The sequence below is a fragment of the Myotis daubentonii genome, chromosome 9, assembly GCF_963259705.1.
Source record: "Myotis daubentonii chromosome 9, mMyoDau2.1, whole genome shotgun sequence".
Lineage (NCBI taxonomy): Eukaryota > Metazoa > Chordata > Mammalia > Chiroptera > Vespertilionidae > Myotis > Myotis daubentonii.
The window spans coordinates 24,854,294-24,873,299 of record NC_081848.1 but is presented as its reverse complement, the minus strand read 5'-3'; the positions used below and the strand labels follow the sequence as shown (position 1 = coordinate 24,873,299).

Below are 19,006 nucleotides of genomic sequence, written 5' to 3'. Positions count from 1 at the left end.
GATGTGAGAGAAACACATCGATTGGTTGTCTCCTGCACGAGCCCCAACCAGGGCCCGGCCCAGGGAGAAGCCTGCAACCAAGGTGCGTGCCCTTGACCAGAATGGAACCTGGGACCCTTTGGTTCTCAGGCCTACGCTCTATCCACTGAGCCAAGTCTGCTAGGGCTCTGCATTTCCTGCTGGTGGCGATCCTTTTGCAGTTATAACGCTCCTCACATGTGGCAGAATTGTCTTTGTTTTTGAGAATCATTCCTGTTGTCAAAGACCTCAAAGCAGGATGTGCAATCTGCTTCTCATCATTTTAAACATTTATTTATTTGTTTGTTTATTTATTTATTTTACTATTGACAGTGTTACAGATGTCCCCCATTTCCCCCCGTGTCCCCCTCCACCCGGCCCCCGCCCACCCCAGGCCTTCACCACACTATTGCCTGTGTCCATGGGCTATGCATATAAGCATATAAATTCTTTGGTTAGTCTCTTCCTGTCACCGCCCCAACACCTCCTCACCCCTGCCTGAGATCTGTCAGTCTGTTCCTTGCTTCTGTGACTCTGGACCTATTTTGTTCCTCAGTTTATTTTGTTCATTAGATTCCACATGTAAGTGAGTTCATGTGATGTTTGTCTTTCTCTGACTGGCTAATTTCGCTTAACATAATAATCTCCTGGTCCATCCTTGCTGTTTTAGAGTCAGAGATCCTTCTTTTTGACAGCTGCACAGTGTACTTTTGTTTCCATTGCCCCTCTTAATAATCTCAGTAAATTCCTAAAACTATGTGAGCGTAGCCATGTGCCCCAACAATATACCAGAGGGCAAATGACTGCTAACACCAAGTGCTGGTCAAGGACATTTTGGCTCCAGAGTTCAGCTTTGTTTTTGTGTGAAGGCTCATGCATCTCAAGTTCACGAATAGAAGAGCTTCTCTATTCCCAGGCATGGTGTTATGCCACTGCCCCATCACCAGGCTCTGTAGAGTGTCCCCTGGAGGCCCTGAGAAGTCCTGCTTCCCCCCGCTTCTCCCTCTGCCTGGAATGGTCTCCCCTTTCCACTCGTCCAGCTCAAGCCCCTGTCCTCCTGAGGCCTCCCTCACTGCCCCAGCCTGCAGCCCTGTGGTTCTTTCCTCTAAACCAGTGGTTCTCAACCTTGGCTGCACATTAGAATCGCCTGGGAATCTTTTTAAAATCCTGATTTCTGGGCCTCATCCTCCGGAAATTCTGTTTCTTTGTTACTAATGTTGTGGCCTCACTCCATAACAAAGAGAATCAGTCTTTTCACTTAGGAAATTTCAAGATATTCAGAGCTCTGTGCCAGAAAGGAAGGAAGGCCGGATATATCCATTTCTTATTATAAACTAGAGGCCTGTTGCATGAAAAGATTCATGCAATAGGCTTTCCCTTCCTCTGGCTGCTGACACCAGTTTTCCTCTGGCACCCGGGACCCAGACCTTCACTCTGGTCACCGCCTTCCATCTTTGCTCTGGACACAGTCTTCGCTGTGGCTGGAGCCTTCAGTCTTTGCTCCTCATTCTGGCGGAAGCCTTCAGTCTCTGGCCAGAGCTGCTCCTGTAGCTCCTTCCGCCCCCCACCCTTCCCCTCATAGCTTGATCACTGCTTCGCCTGCAGACCTCGCCGATGGGCTCCTGGGTCCCAGGGGTGCCGCCTTGCCTGTGGCCTGGCTTTCCGATCACAATCACTGTCTGGGGCCCGGTTCTCTGATCCAGGGCCACCTTTGCCCTGCCACCTGGCTCTTGCCTGCCTCCTGGGTTTCCGATCACCGTTCTGTCCTTCCCCTTTCGCCTCCCATCTTTGTGCCTACGTATACAAATTAACCGCCATCTTTGTTGGCAGTTAATTTGCATATCGCCCTGATTAGCCAATGGGAAGCGTAGCAAAGGTATGGTCAATTACCCTGTTTATCTTTTATTAGATAGGATTGCAGTATCACCATGCTGCATCTAGAGCAGCCTGGCTCATACTAAGAACTTCATGTAACCCATAGCTGATGGGTGGTGGCCGGCGACAGAGTACATTTTAACTACAGTTGCAAAATGAAATGACTCTGACTTGGCTTTGTTTCCTTCTGGGAACTTCCAGGTCTGGGCCAGGGTGGTGAAAGAGAGGAAGAGAAAAAGAAGGAAGCTGAGCTTTTTGTTTTTATTTTAAATATAATTTTATTGATTTCAGAGAGGAAGGGAGAGGGAGAGAGAGATAGAAACATCAATGATGACAGAATCATTGATTGGCTGCCTCCTGTATGCCCCACACTGGGGATCAAGCCCGCACCCCAGGCATGTGTGCTTGATTGGAATCGAACCCCGGGACCCTTCAATCTGTAGGCTGACGCTCTATTCACTGAGCCAAACTGGCTAGGGCCGGTTCATAGTTCTTAACTCATATCACTGTGTGAACCAACTTTAGAGTACAGTATTTATGTACATCCAATTCCATTTTTCTTTATTAAAGGCTAGTTTATTGATTTTTAGAGAGAGGAAGGGAGAAGAAGGAAACATCAACATGGGAGCCCTAACATCCATCAGCTGCCTCCTGCACCCCCTTCCCACCCCCCGACCCCCAAACTGGGAAGCCAGCAACCTGGGCATGTACCCTGACTGGGAATCAAACCAGCAACCTCTCGGTGCATGGGGTGGTGTCCAACCAACTGAGCTACAATTCGGCTTAATGCCGAATACATTAAGCATCTATCATTATATTATAGATGCTCACATGGTCTCCTCTCTGTGTGTGTTACTTCTCTTTTTGTAAAGACACTGGTCACACTGGACGTAGGGTCCACCCTAATCCCAGTAGGACCTCATTTTAACTAACGATGGGCCAGGGCAATTCTCTTTTTCTTTAGCCTTATAGTTTCTAGTCAAAACAACTTTCTCCAATTTTTTTTTTCAGTTACTTAGTTTATCTTCTTTCTCTTCCCCCTACTCCTTTTAATGTATCCCCCTTTTAAAATTATATTCTGCCCATCTGGCTCAGGAATAATGCCAGATGTTGGTTTGTCAATGAGCCTTTGAGCCATGAAGTTTGTCTCAAGTCAGTGTAGACCTGCAAGAGCATTTTGCCAAATAAATGAGTTCTCTAGATGGTTTTCGTAAAATGGTAAAATCAATTTTTCACACATATTTACAATTATATGAGTCATCCTTGCTTTTTCTGGAAAACGGGGAAATCGTTGCACTATAGCGAAGTGTAAGGAGCCAAATGGGAAGGCTTTCTAAGCTCACTCAGGAGAGCTACTTCCTCCACATTTCCAATAACGCGTACCACATTATGTAACCTGTACCCTGCAGTTAAAAATAGTTTTTAACCCCTAGAATGAGTCTGGGGGAGGGGGAGGAATGTCAACTGTGGTCTGCAAAACACGTAGTTTCCCTTGAGAGAGTAAGGGATTGAAAAGATGAGATGTGCTGGAAGCAGAGATGGAAGTGAAAATCATCACCTTCCTGTTTCTGCCTTACATCTGGGTGGTTGCGCGCTGCGATTTCCCCTTTGCTTAAACCCTTTCTCCCAGAACATTTGACCCCCTTTCTCCAGGCACTTTTCGCTTTGCACGCTGTAGGAACTCAAGACATACTGGTCATGCAGTTGAAAAGTAGACCTAGCCCTAACCGGTTTGGCTCGGTGGATAGAGCGTTGGCCTGCGGACTCAAGGGTCCCAGGTTCGATTCCGGTCAAGGGCATGTGCCTTGGCTGCGGGCACATCCCCAGTGGGGGGTGTGCAGGAGGCAGCTGATCGATGTTTCTCACTCATCGATGTTTCTGACTCTCTATCCCTCTCCCTTTCTCTCTGTAAAAAATCAATAAAATATATTTTAAAAAAAAGAAAAAAAGAAAAGTAGACCTAAGCCAGCCTTGAAAAGAATTCGTTTCTCCTTAATTTCAGAGAGCTATTTTTTATTTGGCAATAAACACTTTCTTCAGTGTGTTCGTCATGGATCACTTTATGGTTTGCCCACATTTCACATGTTGATGGTGCTCTTCCCGCCTCCAGAGCCCTTGATGGGGTGAGTTAGCTGAGCCCCGTGTGGCCTGCAGGCATCCATGAGGTGGGGCTCCACCAAGGGCAGCTCGGTGCCTCCTCCACCCACTTTATTGGCCACAGAATGTACTTTGGTGTCTTTAACAGCAAATTCCTTTTAAAGGAAGAACCACAAGAGGGACTTTTTGCCAGAGGCAGAAAACCTTTCTCCTCCCTTTCTTCAAATCCACCACTTTACACAAAGGGTGTTTTAATGGGGAATAGCTAATAAAACTTTTTGCTTTAGATTTGTTTTTCTTCCCAGGGGAACAGTAATTGGGCCATATACAGCCATTCTGTCTGGTGGACTGACTGGTCCTAAAGACTTCGCCTCCCTAAGCCCAGTTTCCTCTCAGGATGACCCCCTCACAGCATTGTCAGGGCTGGGCTGGTGCAGTGCTGGGCTCCGTGCTTGGGGCTTAGTACATCTCTCGTCTGGGCTGTATGTCTGGCTTCGTGTCAGTGGGAGAGCTACAGGGAAGCTGAAGAAACAGCCTGGTTAGCAGGGCACTCAGGCATTGGTGACACCGGCAGGGCCACCCTGTTCATGAGTAGCTTGTTTCTGCACAAGGCAGATGACTTTGTGCATGTGTGTATGTGTGTATGTGTGGGGGAGGGGGGGAGGGGGGGAGGGTGTGGGGGTCTGCTTCCTCGCACCCTGGGCTGGGACTGTGTATTATATGAATTTCCTAAGGCTGCTGTAACAAGCTACTACCAACTGGGTGACTTAAACCAATAGGAACCTATTCTCTCAGAGTTCTGGAAGCTAGCAGTCCACATTCAAGATGTCGACCTGGTTCCAGAGGCTCAGAGAGAGAATCTGGCTCATGACTCTCTCCCAGCTCCCCCTGGTTGCCTGGAATCCTTGGCTTGTGGCAGCTTCAGTCTCTGCCTTGATCCTCACATGGTCTCCTCTCTGTGTGTGTTACTTCTCTTTTTATAAAGACACTGGTCACACTGGACATAGGGTCCATCCTAATCCCAGTAGGACCTCATTTTAACTAACTACAGCTTCAAAGAGCTTATTTCCAAGTTAGGTCACATTCTGAGGTTCCTGTTAAATATAAAAGTTGAAGGGATATTAGTCAATCCAGTACAGGCTGCACCAACCTGGAGGATAAGACACCTTTTCAAAATTTGCCATTGGTCCTGTCTGCTTGCCACGCTGTATCCTCTGCTTTTTCTCTCATTTGTACAAAGGCACAATACGGGTTAGCCGGGGCTCGGATACCATGGAAGCAGTCAGCTATGCAGGATCCATTAGTTTGCAAGCTTCCTCAACCAGAGACCCTGTCTGATGCCTTTTTGGGAACTGTCAGAGCTTGTATGGTAGATATCGAATTCTCAAAAAATATATATTGCAATGACAGTAAAGGAACTTTAAAATAAAACTTCTGGTTCCTGCTATTACACCAAACTTAAAAAACAAAAGCCAAAACAAAAAACAAGTGAGTAGTTCTTAACCTATTTCATTCCATATTTTTCTGCTTCTCTGGTGGTTTGGAAAACTTTCTGGGACTCTCATGGGTTAAGTGAAGTAGGTTCTACCTCATCACTGAGTCATAGAGTGTTTCTCAAAGTGTGCGCCATGGGATATTAGCCCCATAAAAATTGTTCCAGGAGAAAAGGGCTTTGTGGTCAGATAAGACCAGGAAATTGTGCATTTGCTATTCTCTTCCTGGAGATAAACAATGCATACTGGTTTTGTAAAGGTCTGACAAGTCCTGCAGCAGAGAAGCCTATTATACTTTGTTTAATCCAGTGTATCTCAAATTAATTTGACCACAGAACCCCTACCATCCTTTTTTTTTTTTTTTTTGTAAATGAATACCAACTAGTTAGTGTCTAAGCAATAATCTCTGAGATCCACAAGAAAGTGGTCTAGACTAGTGGTTGGCAAACTCATTAGTCAACAGAGCCAAATATCAACAGTACAACGATTGAAATTTCTTTTGAGAGCCAAATTTTTTAAACTTAAACTATATAGGTAGGTACATTGTTATTAACTTAATTAGGGTACTCCTAAGGCTTAGGAAGAGCCACACTCAAGGGGCCAAAGAGCCGCATGTGGCTCACGAGCCGCAGTTTGCCGACCATGACTCTAGACTATAAATATTGGAATCAGGCTCAAATTCAAAACTTAGATTCACTGACTTCAGACAAACAACTGATCCTCTCTGAGCCTGAGTTTCCTCATCTGCAATATGGCATTGCTTTATAGGACTAACTAAAATTATGTAGATAAAGGCCTTAGCCAGGGCCTGGATACAATAACCACCGAATACATTAAGCATCTATCATTATATTATTTTTTATTTCTATCAGTGTACATCCCTATGACTGCTTATGTCATTTCTAGAGATCGTTTGGAGGAAATGTCAATCTTTATTCTAGCAAAGTGGATGAAGTTCGCAACACTGCTGTCCTTTATACAAACCTACTCTGGTAAGAAAGTCGGGTATTTTTTTTCTCAGCTTCTCGGAACTCTGGAGATTAACATTCGCCAAATCCAGTCCTCCTGAAACCCAGGGATTTTTCCTTCACCTGTCCATCAGTTGTGATTTCTTAGGCTGCTCATAAACCAGTTATGTTCACCTGAAAGAAAAATTAAACCCAAGGTGGCAAATGAAGTTCTACATTTCAAAGGGCATTTCCTAGTTGCTGGCTTACCTCTGGGCAGGAGAGAGACAGTGTGGAACCGATCAGGGGGAAGTGACTGAAAAATTCCCGGGTTCTAGGAGCACTCACCTGTCCTTTTCCGATGCAGGTACCACAGTAGACGTCACAGAGTCCACTGATGACTTGGCTAAGGCAAAGCACTGCTTCGACCACGCCGATCCCTAGGAGGATGGAGAACAAGACCACGTTCCACAGGACGATATGCTCAGGCTCCTGGCACGTGGCCCAGGTGGGCTGGTTGAACAGGTAGTTGTCCCTGCCAGGATAGACGAGAATATGAGCCTGGCTTTGAGAGACAGTAAAGGGAGGGAGGTGTTATTGACGAGCACGGGAGAGGCACTAGTCCAAACACAGGAGATTACAAAGCCTTAGGGTCTTCATTGTTCTCATTTTCACGAAGATAGAAGCTTTATTGTTGCCCCTTGGTGGAAAGGCTGAGCAGACCCTTTCCCTCCGATAGCACAGTTTCTCAGCAAGGCGTTGTGGATGTAGACATAGCTGCACAAGACAGCATATGAAGAAGCGGGAAACCCTGGGCTACAAGATTTTAACGGCTGCTATGAGGTCTCAGAGGCAGTGGAAGTGGTTAAGAGCTTGGGTGTGAAAGTCCCGCAGAACCAGGTCCTAACTCCAGCCTCCTCATTAAAAAGTTCTACATAAGTTTCCTAAATGTCTTTGTACATAGGATTCCTTATGTATAAAGTGGTGTTAAAAATGATGACAAGGCCCTGGCCGAATAGCTCAGTTGGTTAGAGCATCGTCCCAATTTGCCAAGGTTGTGGGTTCAATCCCCGGTCAAGGCACATCCAGGAATCAACCAGTGAATGCATAAATAATTGAAACAATAAATTGATGTACACCCTCCCTTCCTCGCTTTAAAAAAATCAAATTTAAAAAATGGCATCAACACCATAGAGCGATCGGGAGGATTAGATACGGTGTTAGCACATCGCCTGCCATGCAGTAGGCAGTATAGTTTAGTTATATCCTCGAAAGGGGAAGACTGGAGGGGTAGAGTAGCTGGAGAAGGCTTCATAGGGAAAGCTGGAGTCACCTGGCCTTGAAGGAGACAGCAGCAGAGAGGAGAGCAATGAATTATAAAAAGAAATAGCATGTGAGCAAAAACTGTAAGGGAACTTTGGACTCACAGTGTACTAGTTGGATAAAGGGAAAATGGAATAGGTTTTCAGGCCATATTTCATAGAGCTGTATATTCCTTGACATTTCTGTCTTTATTTCTACCTTTACCCATATTCATATACGTATCTATTGGGTTTCCAAACTTAAACTTACATTTAAATTTCTTTAAATGTAAACATTTCTTGGCCTTATCAGCATCTTTACATTTGACAAAAACCCTTTTGGCAAAAGGATTGAAGGACAAAATGGAACCGGGATACTGTTGCTTCCTAAACCTGGTCAGGAGCCTCCCGGGTGTGACCTGAAACCAGCCCCCACAGAGGGTGGGTAGGGAGAAGCTGAAGAAAAAGACAAACCACACCAGACTGGGAGGCGGCACGTTTAATAAGCAAGGGAATTTACTTACAATACTTACATGGCTACAAGATGAGTGGTTTTCCATACCCACCCACCTGCCAGCATCTTAAGTTTTTATAGAGAGGCCCTCACTGGATTCAGTCCCGTAGAGTCTCACTGTCACATTGCTCTCTCCAGGCTGTATCCTTGGAACAGCTTCTGGGAGGGGGGAAGGCTAGTGAATGCACATTTCAAGGACGGGGGAGGGGCTGAGGAGCCTCCAATTGCCCCGGTCCAGCTTGACTGTCTCTTCTTCTTCTTTTTTTTTTTAAATATATTTTTATTGATTTCAGAGAGGAAGGGAGAGGGATAGAGAGAGAGACAGAAACATCAATGATGACAGAGAATCATTGATTGGCTGCCTCTTGCATGCCCCCAACTGGGGACCAAGCCCACAACCCTGGCATGTGCCCTTGACCAGAATTGAACCGGGACCCTTCAGTCTCCAGGCCAACGTTCTATCCACTGAGCCAAACCAGCCAGGGCAGTGATCACGTCTTCTTGATGAGCTCCCCCAGCAGGTACTTGTTGGAGGTAGATGGTGTTGGAGATTGGGTGCAGGGTGATACAGACTAGGTGAAAAGCAATGTATATTCAAGATATTGTCAGGAGAGAATTGACAAGATCTGGTAATGGATCGAACATGGGAAGGAAGAGGAAGAAGAATCAAAGATAACTCACAGCTTTTAGGTGACATTTACTAGGGTGAGGATGACCAATAGGAGATTTGTGGACATAGAGTTTAGGACATATTAATATTGAAATACTATGTGTTCGAGAGGAAATTTCAAGGAGGTAATTAGATATTTGGGTCAAGAACTCAGAAGATTTAAGCTTGAGATAGATACTTTGGGATTATTTACATGGATAGATGGATGGTTGTGAAAGCCATGGGGATGGATGAGGCCTGCCAGGGAGAGAACATGAAATGAAAAGAGAAACAGGGTCTTTCTCAATCAGTTGGTGTTGGGTTTTTTCTGTGTCCCTTCAGGAAAATAAATGTGCATCATAATCACAGGGTCCAGACACTTCAGGTAATTTGTGTAATTCCAAACTTGGTAATTATCTTCCCAGTATGACTATAAACTACTTGCAAACAGGCAAGTTGTCTCATCCTTCCTTTGCACTCCCTTCTCTTATCACAGTGCCTAGCAAGTACTAAGCAGACCCTCAGCACATACTCAGTTGAGTTTAATAACTGGGGCTAATGAAATCAGGTATTAATTATATTGAATACCTTGGGCGGACTGCTTAATTCATGAGCACTTCTCCCCTTGGCCAATCACCTCCTAGAGATTTTAGATTTGGAAGCAGGTGTGGAGAGAGGAACAAGACACTAGGTCTGAATGAAAGTACCTGATCCCTTGGTCAATACTGAGAGCACATACTCTTTGTGGTCATCAGCTGTATCGTCATTAGATCTTAGACACTGACCCAAGACCGTGAATGCTACTCACTCCAGGCTGTCATTCCTGAAAGGATAGGTGTAGTTTCCACTGCCTGTGTCACAGAAGGGGCCACTGAGCAAACCCAGTGAAGAAATGACCACACAGTACACAGCCCCCATTGTGCCCTGTGTGGCCAGAAGCACAGGGAACAGCATCTGCAATGGAACAGAGTCAGACATTCAGTGCAGCAATGGGAAGGACGGTGGTGGGAAGCCAGCTTTTTACAGATGCAGCCCCTGAGTTCCCTGGCAAATTGAAAAGGATCCAAGTCTTTTCTTGCAGATGCCAGACCTGGTAGGTGTCCTTGTTTTGCTTCCCACATGTACAAAATGAGTGCTGGAGGCAAGACGCCCTCTGTCCATCGATCTACCCCAGTTACAATTCTAAAGAATGAAATGATCCACTACTATTTGCCATCCTGGTGCTCGGTGTTCAGTACGTGTTTGCTGTATGGCTGGGTGAGTAAATGAATAATTACTTGTCGCAGGGAGGCAAATGTCGAGGAAAGGTGGCATATTAGCACATTAATGAACTGGGGCGAAGCTGGTGAACTTGTTTGCTTCAAAGCATGAGGTTTTATTCCTGACACATCCATGTTGTGTCCCTCTGACCGCAGGGAGTGAGGCAGGGGGACAGCTGGGGCAGAAAGGAATGACTCAGGGAGCTCCTTGAAGATGGTCCTCAGGCGACATGGGGCTAAGACCTCTGCGATGCGGTCTGATTGGAAGCTGCAAGGGTTGGGGCAGGGACTTTTGAAGCAGAAAAGAGAAATGAGACGGTGTGTGAACTAGGAACCTAAAACCAATGGACAACTTGCTGTGATCAGGGACAAGATCAGGAACAAGAAATAAATCCGTAATGGAAGAACTTACAGGGTGGCAGCTTTTGTTCTTCACAGGACATTTTGAGAGAATTCCTGTGAAAGTGTTTTTGAGACTACAATCTTCAATGTCCCCTCTTGCTTGGGGACGTTCTGTGACGTGTTACCCCATTGGCTACCAGGGAATAGGAAAGTCAAAGGATGTGGGGGTCCTAGACCTCCCCACAGACAGACAGGCAGACAGATAGAAGTGCAAACAGCCAAATGCTAGCAGGCTAGCCTACCAGAGCTTTGTGTCCAATGCAAGTGACTCTCCTCACATCTTCTCCAGGTTCGTTTTTCCCGGATCTCTTTTAGCTAGAGCCCTGCATAATATCACTATGTTCCAAAGGAGCACTGGTCTAAAAGCACATGGCCTAGGCCCGGGGTCAGCAAACTGCGGCTCGCGAGCCACATGTGGCTCTTTGGCCCCTGGAGTGTGGCTCTTCCACAAAATACCACGTGCAGGCGCACGTACAGTGCGATCGAAACTTCGTGGCCCATGCGCAGAAGTAGGTTTTCGGCCAGGGCGAGTCTATTCTGAAGAAGTGCTGTTGCTATTTGGCTCTGTTGACTAATGAGTTTGCCGACCACTGGCCTACGGAATAAGCCCTTTGGGGGAGGGGAAGGTAGGTAGGAGGTTAAACGTTCTGTAGAATCCACAGAACTTACCCCACATCTGTGGACACAGCAGCCTCCTCCACCTCCTCTCAACAGCATTAGTGCTGGCACCATGACCTGTGGCAAAAATATAAATAAAAATGAAAACTCTTGTAATGAAGAGAAGATTACCTTTTTGGAACAAGGTTTTGATTGTGTCTGATGGCGAACCTTTTGAGCTCGGCGTGTCAGCATTTTGAAAAACCCTAACTTAACTCTGGTGCCATGTCACATATAGAAATTTTTTGATATTTGCAACCATAGTAAAACAAAGACTTATATTTTTGATATTTATTTTATACATTTATATGCCATTTAACAAAGAAAAATCAACCAAAAAAATGAGTTCACGTGTCAGAGGTGTCATAGGTTCGCCATTACTGCTCTAGCTATTAAAAGGGTCCAATGATTCCTCATTGCCTGTAGAATACGACATAGGCCCTACTTGGTGTACATGAGCCTTCGTGGCTTCACCCCCCCTCCATCATTCAGACCTCCCGACACACCAGTTTATGGCCTCCCGGGATGGACCCAGGACTTTCCCTGCCTTGGGCCTTGAACAGGCCTTTCACCCGTGGCTATCAGGTAAACTCCTTTTCACCCTCAAAGGGTCCGTTTAGAAGCTATCTCCTACGGTAGGCTGAAAAATGCCCCTCTCCAAACCCTAAAGATATATTCACTTCCTAATCCTGGGACCTATGAAGAGTACCTTCGATGACTAAGGATGTGGTTAAAGTGGGGTTTTACTAGGCGTTTATCCTGGGTGGGCCCTAAACATGATCACATGCAGAGGGAGTTTTGAGAGACCAACACACAGAGGAGAAGGCAGAGGCTGTGAAGATGGAGTGATGGAGCCACAAGTCAAGGAATGCCAACAGCCACCAGAAAAGGCAGGGAATGGATTTTCCCCTTGAGCACAGAACATGGGGCTGTGCCAACACACTTCATTAGAACTCTGGCTTTAAGAACTGTGAGGGAATACATTTCTGATGTTTCAAGCCACCAGGTTTGTGGTAGTTGATTATAGCAGCCGTGAGACACCCCATGCCCTCTTTGTAGTTTTCAGTGACCTCTCCTCTCCCCCTACCTCCCACAGCTAAAGTGAATAGCTCCTTCCTTCCCACCACTCTGTCCTGTTGCCCTGAGCTCACTGCATTCTCCTCCTCCCTCTGGGCTCTGGGCTCTGAGCTCTGAGCTCTGGAGGGCAGCAGCTCTTGCCCCAGTGCCGGACACAGAACCAGACCCAAGGACATGGTGGTGAAATTTGTGATGATGTTTCCCCCGGTTTCTTCTGGCAGTGTGGGATAGGAGAGAGGGCACTGGCCTGCTGAGACCATGAGCCAGGAACAGGAAATAAATACACAATGGATGAACTCAACTTTATGAAAAAAAATCACCTCACCGAGAAAGGGTTGGTAATGTGTCGCTGATGCAAGCATCTGAGAGACCCCCAGTCCCCTGTCCTCATCAAGGTGACTAAGACATACCTTAGGGAAAATACGATTGGTGTGTGGTTGATGCTAATGATGAGAGCCTGAGGCTGGGTGTGGGGGGATTGGGGCGCAAACTCACATGATTTTAGAGGCTCTGCATGTAATATTAAGTAGAAAGTATCTCCTGGTATAAGGTATTAGGGAGTGGTGGGGACTGTGGAGAACTGGAGGGCACATTCTCCTCCCCAGAGTATCCAAGTCACTGTAAAGCAAAACATGCAGACACTGCACCAAACTCCCAGCTGGTGTGCAAGATTTGACATCTTGATGAGAGCTGGGACAGTTCCGTGGCACCCAGTAAAAGGAGAGCCACAGGATTTGGCAGTGTGTATCCACAATGCTGGAGAAGAGTGCACTGAGTTTGCCTGATTATCAGCTCTCTCTTTATAGTGGAAGTGGGTGGATCCAACTCCATAACCCTAGATACAAGGGTGGTTTGACCTCCCTTGCTCCGATTCTCTTATGGCTGATGCTGAATGAGCCCTAGCTACAAGCCAGACTTGACTCTCTACATGATCTCATACAGTGCTCACCATAACCGTGGGAGATGGCTGTTATTGATAGCCCCATTTTACGGAGACTTCAGAGAGGTGCTGCGCTGTGCCTAACATCTCACAGCTCAAATACCCCCTCTTCTCTCCAACCCCATGGCCACTACCTTCGTTTACCCTAGAGCTGGGCACCTGGGAAGACATAGAGCGGCACTAAAGACCGACTGAACAAAAGAGAAGGAAAAGAAAAGGGAAGGGGGGGGGGGAGAAAGAGGGACTGGCTTTCTGTTTTTTACTTTATGCAACCATTTTCCCAGGAGATCCGGGAGGTTTTGTTGGGAAGCTGGAGCCAGGGTTGGACAGCCGCTGGTGTTAAGGGGTGCAGTGGAGACAGGGTGTCGGGTCCCTGCTTGAGCTGGGCTCCCTCTGTTTTCCTCCTGATCAGAGAACGCTTTCCCTCCGAGTCATTCTCTTCAAATACAGGTTCTGAGATTCTGCTTTTAGGAAAACCTGGTCTCAAGCTGCTTGATTCCTTTCAATAGTCACTGTGCCTGCTCATTTCTATTTTGAGAGAGGTTGGGTGCTGATGTTCCTGTGTTCTACAGCTGGAGAGAGTGAGTTTAGGAATTTGCCTGGTGGCGGCGCTGAGAAATGCAAACCTGTCCTGCAGAAAGAAGCAGCGAAGGTCAGAGGCAGGAGTCAGGCTCTGGGTGGACCCACAGAGAGGGTGGAGGAGATGGGAATCCATCCGCGCCAGGAAAGGGGGCAGCTCGCATTTCACTGGCTGCCGGGGGCTGGGGGCACTCTGCATACATGGTCTCATTTAGCGTCTCCACCTCGTTGTGAGATGGTCCTTTCACTGCCGCTCAGGGAGGAAGCACAGCAGGCGCAGGGCAGACTCATCATCTGAGCAAAGTCTGTTAGACTCCTGGGTCTGTGCTGCCCATAAAGAAGGGCTCTGCGCCGAGAAACAGACAACCTTGGCCCAGGAATTGCTGGTTTAGATGTTCTCTTGTGCAGGGAGGGGCGGGTGGTCAATGGATGCAACTTGAGACATCACTGAATCTAATATGTGGGGGGCGGAGGGGGGGGGCGGAGGGGGGGGGCGGAAGGGGGGAGAAGCAGGAAGGGGGACAGTCTACTTTTTCTGAGGCTTCCTTAGGCCCCATGCATTCATCCATTTATTGAACACTTACTCAGTGTCTGGCACTTGGGTCTCCCATAATCAAATGATCTTTTCAAAAGGGACTATTGGGAGAGGAGGAGCCAAATGAAAACAAAGGCGGGAAGGAAGGAAAACACACAATGTCTACTTCACGGGGTAACAAACTACAACCTGTAGGCTAATCCAGCATGTTGCCTGCTTAATAAATCAAGTTTTATTGTAATATAGCCACACCCATTTGCTTACATATTGCCTATGGCTGCGTTTGCCCTGTGATGACAGAGCTGAGGGCTGAAACAAGAGACCACATTGCTTGCAAAGCTGGAAATTTTTACCATCTGGCCTTTTACGAAAAAGGTTTGCTAATCCCATAATTTTTCTAGGGAAGCCTGGATGGGAGTGACATAATTTATATTTCAAGGTGATCATCTTGAAACCAGATGAACTTGACAAGTACTCAGTTACTGTGCTTTTTATAAAGTGTATCTTTCACGCAATGAGCAGCCACATATTAAGCTCTAGTCTCAGCCAGCACTTTGCTAGGTAGGCTCTTAGTGGGCAAAGGTTAACAAGATTTGGACTCTGTTCTGGAGAAGCTCACAGCCCAATGGGGGAAGCAGGGACATAAAAAGATGCTTGCAGCATGATATGTTGGGCACAATGTGGAACCTGTTTGTGTATCATGTGTTGTGGGTCCAGAGGAGAAGCAGTCAGCCAGGCTCCGGGGCCTAGGGAAGGCAGCTTGAAGATGAGACAATTGCTCTGTGACTTGCCGGGTGTTAAGAGGAACCCTTCACCTGGAGGAGGTAAGCTAGCTGAGCCTCATTCTTTTTGTTGTTGTTAATCCTCACCCGGGGATATATTCCCATTGATTTTTAGAGAGAGTGGAAGTGAGGGGGAGAGACAGAGAGAGAGAAACATCGACGTGAGAGACATATCGATTGGTTGCCTCCCACATGTGTCCCGACCAGGGCTGGGGATCGAGCCTGCAACTGAGGTATGTGCCCTTGACCAGAATCAAACCCAGACCGGCAGTCTATCCACTGAGCAAACTGGCTAGAGCTAAACTTCATTCTTACCAAGAGACCAGCTCCAAGAAAGCCGTGGAAAAACCAGACCAAGTCTGTGATCTTGGCAGGCTCCAGCACCTGCCCATTGGGAAAGTACAGCAGGAGGTTGGCAATGATGGCAGCAATGGCCAAGGGCAACAGCAGCATGCCGGTGTACCTGGAGCCCGTCTCAGAGCACATGGTGGCTCCTCCCTGGAAGAGAGAGAGAAAGCAACCAGGAACCTGCGCTCCAGCCAGTGCACCCGGAGAGAGTGCAGCACTGCAGAGCCCCAAGAGCAGGTGCCACGCCCACCTCCCCACCCTCTCCACTGGTAGGTGGTGTGACCTGGGAAGGCACGTCATCTCTCTGAGTCTCAGTTTCCTCTGCAAAGCAGAGAAAAATATCGACCTCCTCGATCAGTGGTTCTCAACCTTCTGGCCCTTTAAATACAGTTCCTCATGTTGTGACCCAACCATAAAATTATTTTCTTTGCTACTTCATAACTGAAATGTTGCTACTGTTATGAATCATAATGTAAATATCTGATATGCAGGATGGCCTTAGGCCACCCCTGTGAAAGGGTCATTCGACCGCCAAAGGGGTTGCGACCCATAGGTTGAGAACCACTGTCCTAGATGGTGGTATATGGACCAAAGGAAGTAAAGTCAATGTGAAGACTGCTGGCTCATACTAGATATCCCATAGGTTGCCTTAAAGGACTGGGGGGACTGAGGTCGTATTTAGGAAATTACTGGTATCCTGTTCTGGTTCTTTCATCGACTCCAGGAGTAATTCCCATAGTGATTATGAACTAGATCCTGGGTCTGAACCCTGGCTCCACTACACAGCAGCTGTGTGACCTTGGGCAAGGTATTTAACCTCTCTCGCCTCAATTTCCTCATCTGTCAAATGGGTTTGACATTAGTCCTCCCCTTGTGGGATTGGTGACAGGATGAAAATAAGGTAACATATTCAAATCTTCTCATACAAGGTCCTCAATGCATGGTAGCTGGAGAGTAAAACACCAGGGGACTTGGAATCATCTCATTTTATTTATGTAGAAAACATCTTTTCTCACGTTCTTTGTCAGTCAAGTTTATTGAGCCTGGAGGTTACAGAGAAGCCAGGATGGAGGCACATAGAGAGAGGGAAAAGTTCTACATTTTATTTTCCCTACACTCACTGCTACCAAACATACAGGAGATTAAAGTCAGGGATTCATTCGTTGGGCGAGGGCTGCGGGAGAAGCCTGTGGAATGTGACTGCGACCCGGGAGGTGTTCCAGTTTCGTGTTAGGGGGCGCTCTCCTGGCACCTCTTTGTGGCATTCTCGACTCAGATTCCAGCTGAGATTGTTGACCGGCTCTTGAGTAGCGGCTCATTCACTACCCGGCTCCTCAGACATGGAGGCCAGGTGCCCGGACTGGCCAGTCCCAAGGGGAGACCTGCAGGGATTTGCACAGCCAGGGGCCGCAGCTGAGAAATGTCTGGCATTAGCTCTCTGCTCCTTGGAAGGTTCAAATAGTTATTAATGAACAACGGCTTACGCAGGAAGATAAAGCTCGGAGTCTTATTTCTAACTGTTATCTACGTCCAGGCTGCAGAAAGCTGATGCCTGAATGGGGTGCTGCCCCTGGCTCCTTTGCTGGGATGGAGGAGATTGAAACTGTCGACCTCACTCCCCATTGTGACCACTAACAGCTGTGATCATGAAAATGTAACACTTAGCGGGGCATTATACTGGATGAGGTGCAACAACACGCAACTACTTGCTGTTTGCTCAGGCGCAGTATAGACATTATTTCATTTAATCCCCGTGAGGTAATAGCTCACAGCTCCACGAGGAAACAGTATTATAGAATCCAGGGTGTCCCAGAAGCAAATGTCAGACCTGATACTCAAATGTTGGTCCGCCCATTTCCACCTCTAGTTATTCCCAGTTAGGGCGGGTGGATGAGTAGGCACTGGGAGCGCTGAGAAGCCAGGGCCGTTGAGCCTTCTTACATCCTGTAAAAGGGTGCAAACCCAACAGCCTCCTGTTTCTCCTTAGCGCACGATGGATGTCACAGCTCTTGCTGCAGTGAATACAGTTGTGCTCACCCTCCGGGAAAGCTGCAGATCTTCTTAAGAGGAAGGGAGGGTGGGTGGAGACGGGGCCATGTTTGGAAAGGGGGAGCGTGTGGCACTCAAGGACGGCACTTAATTAAACTATAAGAGGCCGATCATTCCCTTGGGCCATGGCGGAGACTGTTAGATACTAAGAACTCTCAGAAATCCAATCCCTTCATTTCCTGGCAAGCATAGCCCCAGGGAGTTAAAATAATTTGTTCAAGGTTTTACAGCTGGGCAGTTGGAATAAAATGACAAACATAGTCACAAGCATGTTCCCAGACTTGACTTCATTTGACTCTTCAATAATCCCATTACAGAGACATCATTATAACACCCATTTCACGCATTTGTTGCTGGACACAGTCTGAGCTCAGAGAAGCTGAGAAACTTGTCTGAGGCCACACAGCTTGTCATGGGGCAGATCTGAGTCTATCCAATTCCCATAGCTTTTGGCCTCAACAGGTGGGACAAGCACAAGCCCTTGGGTTCCTTCAACACAGACTTCATTTCAAATCACCTGCCTCTTGCTTCCCACATAGTCACAGTCATACTTGTCGGACCAGTGTACCCCATGTTTGGGTTTGGACAGCCTGGTGGCCGCCCTGAGGCTTTTAGGCCGGCTGGGTAGGGCCACGCCGTGGCACTTGCTTTCAACGCCAATCCTGCCCACCCCTGAGCAGAAACACACAGACACACCCGCCAACCCAGTACCTGGTCAGTGGGGGTTTGGGGCGCAGGCTTGCTGGGAAGCTGCTTCTGGCCAAGCCACCCTGGCCCCACCAGGCCAGCAGCGGTGAAGGGGCCCTGCCGGCCGTGTTGCAGTTCCAGAGCCTCTTCTAGCTCAGCTTCTGGAAGTTTCTGGATGGGCACTGGATCCTTTCACCTTTCAGGAGACACAGGTGAGCCCTTAGAAGATGTCGGAGAGCAACAAGTCCCAGGCTCCCACCTCACAGGACCGTTTAGACATCCAACCACAGCGTCAACTCTTCCCCGAAGCCTCTTTCTGAATGAGCAAGACCTTTGTCTCTGAGGCCGAGGCCCAAAATCTTTCTAGGCCCCTCTGAGGCCGCTCAGCACTATGGCAGGCTGGGTTCTGCGACACTGGGGCTCCCCTCGTCCTGTCTGTCCCCACCTCTCTCCTGCTACCCCCAGGCTGGGCAAAGTGGCTCATATTCCCTCAGTAAGAGCTGGCACTGCCTTCCCTGCCAGGCGGCCCCAGGGGAGGAGCCCAGCCACCCAGTCCCGAAGGCTCCCTGTGCTGGGTCATGCCTGATAACCTCTGAACAGTTTCCCTGGCGGATGTGTTTCCACCGAGCTGAGATGGAGGAGGGTGTAGGGCTGTGATTGCTCTGGATGATGGTGGGCAGGACGGGCATCAGCCCTGCGTGAACACCTGTGGGAAAGGCTCAGGTTATTTTTTTTTTTTTTCAATCCCTCCTCCCCCATTTCTAACGTTTAACATTGTTGTAAAGGAAACAATATTC

At 47.7% G+C, this 19,006-nt stretch overlaps 1 protein-coding gene across 2 annotated transcripts; it reads right to left on the bottom strand.

Annotated features, from left to right (window-relative positions):
- Positions 1-6,360: 6,360 nt before the first annotated feature.
- On the bottom strand, positions 6,361-18,668 carry LOC132242049 (transmembrane 4 L6 family member 1-like). 2 transcript variants are annotated; one of them, XM_059710976.1, is made up of 6 exons: positions 18,234-18,668; positions 15,441-15,623; positions 11,225-11,290; positions 9,703-9,848; positions 6,779-6,965; positions 6,361-6,625 (listed from the first exon to the last, which is right to left on the bottom strand). In XM_059710976.1, exons 2-6 carry the CDS (start codon positions 15,609-15,611, stop codon positions 6,605-6,607), a joined length of 591 nt encoding a protein of 196 aa, XP_059566959.1. In that variant the 5' UTR covers positions 15,612-15,623; positions 18,234-18,668; the 3' UTR covers positions 6,361-6,604. The 2 variants fall into 2 exon arrangements, with proteins under 2 accessions (XP_059566959.1, XP_059566958.1); XM_059710975.1 differs by lacking the exon at positions 18,234-18,668 and having other exon boundaries at positions 15,441-15,950.
- Positions 18,669-19,006: the final 338 nt, after the last annotated feature.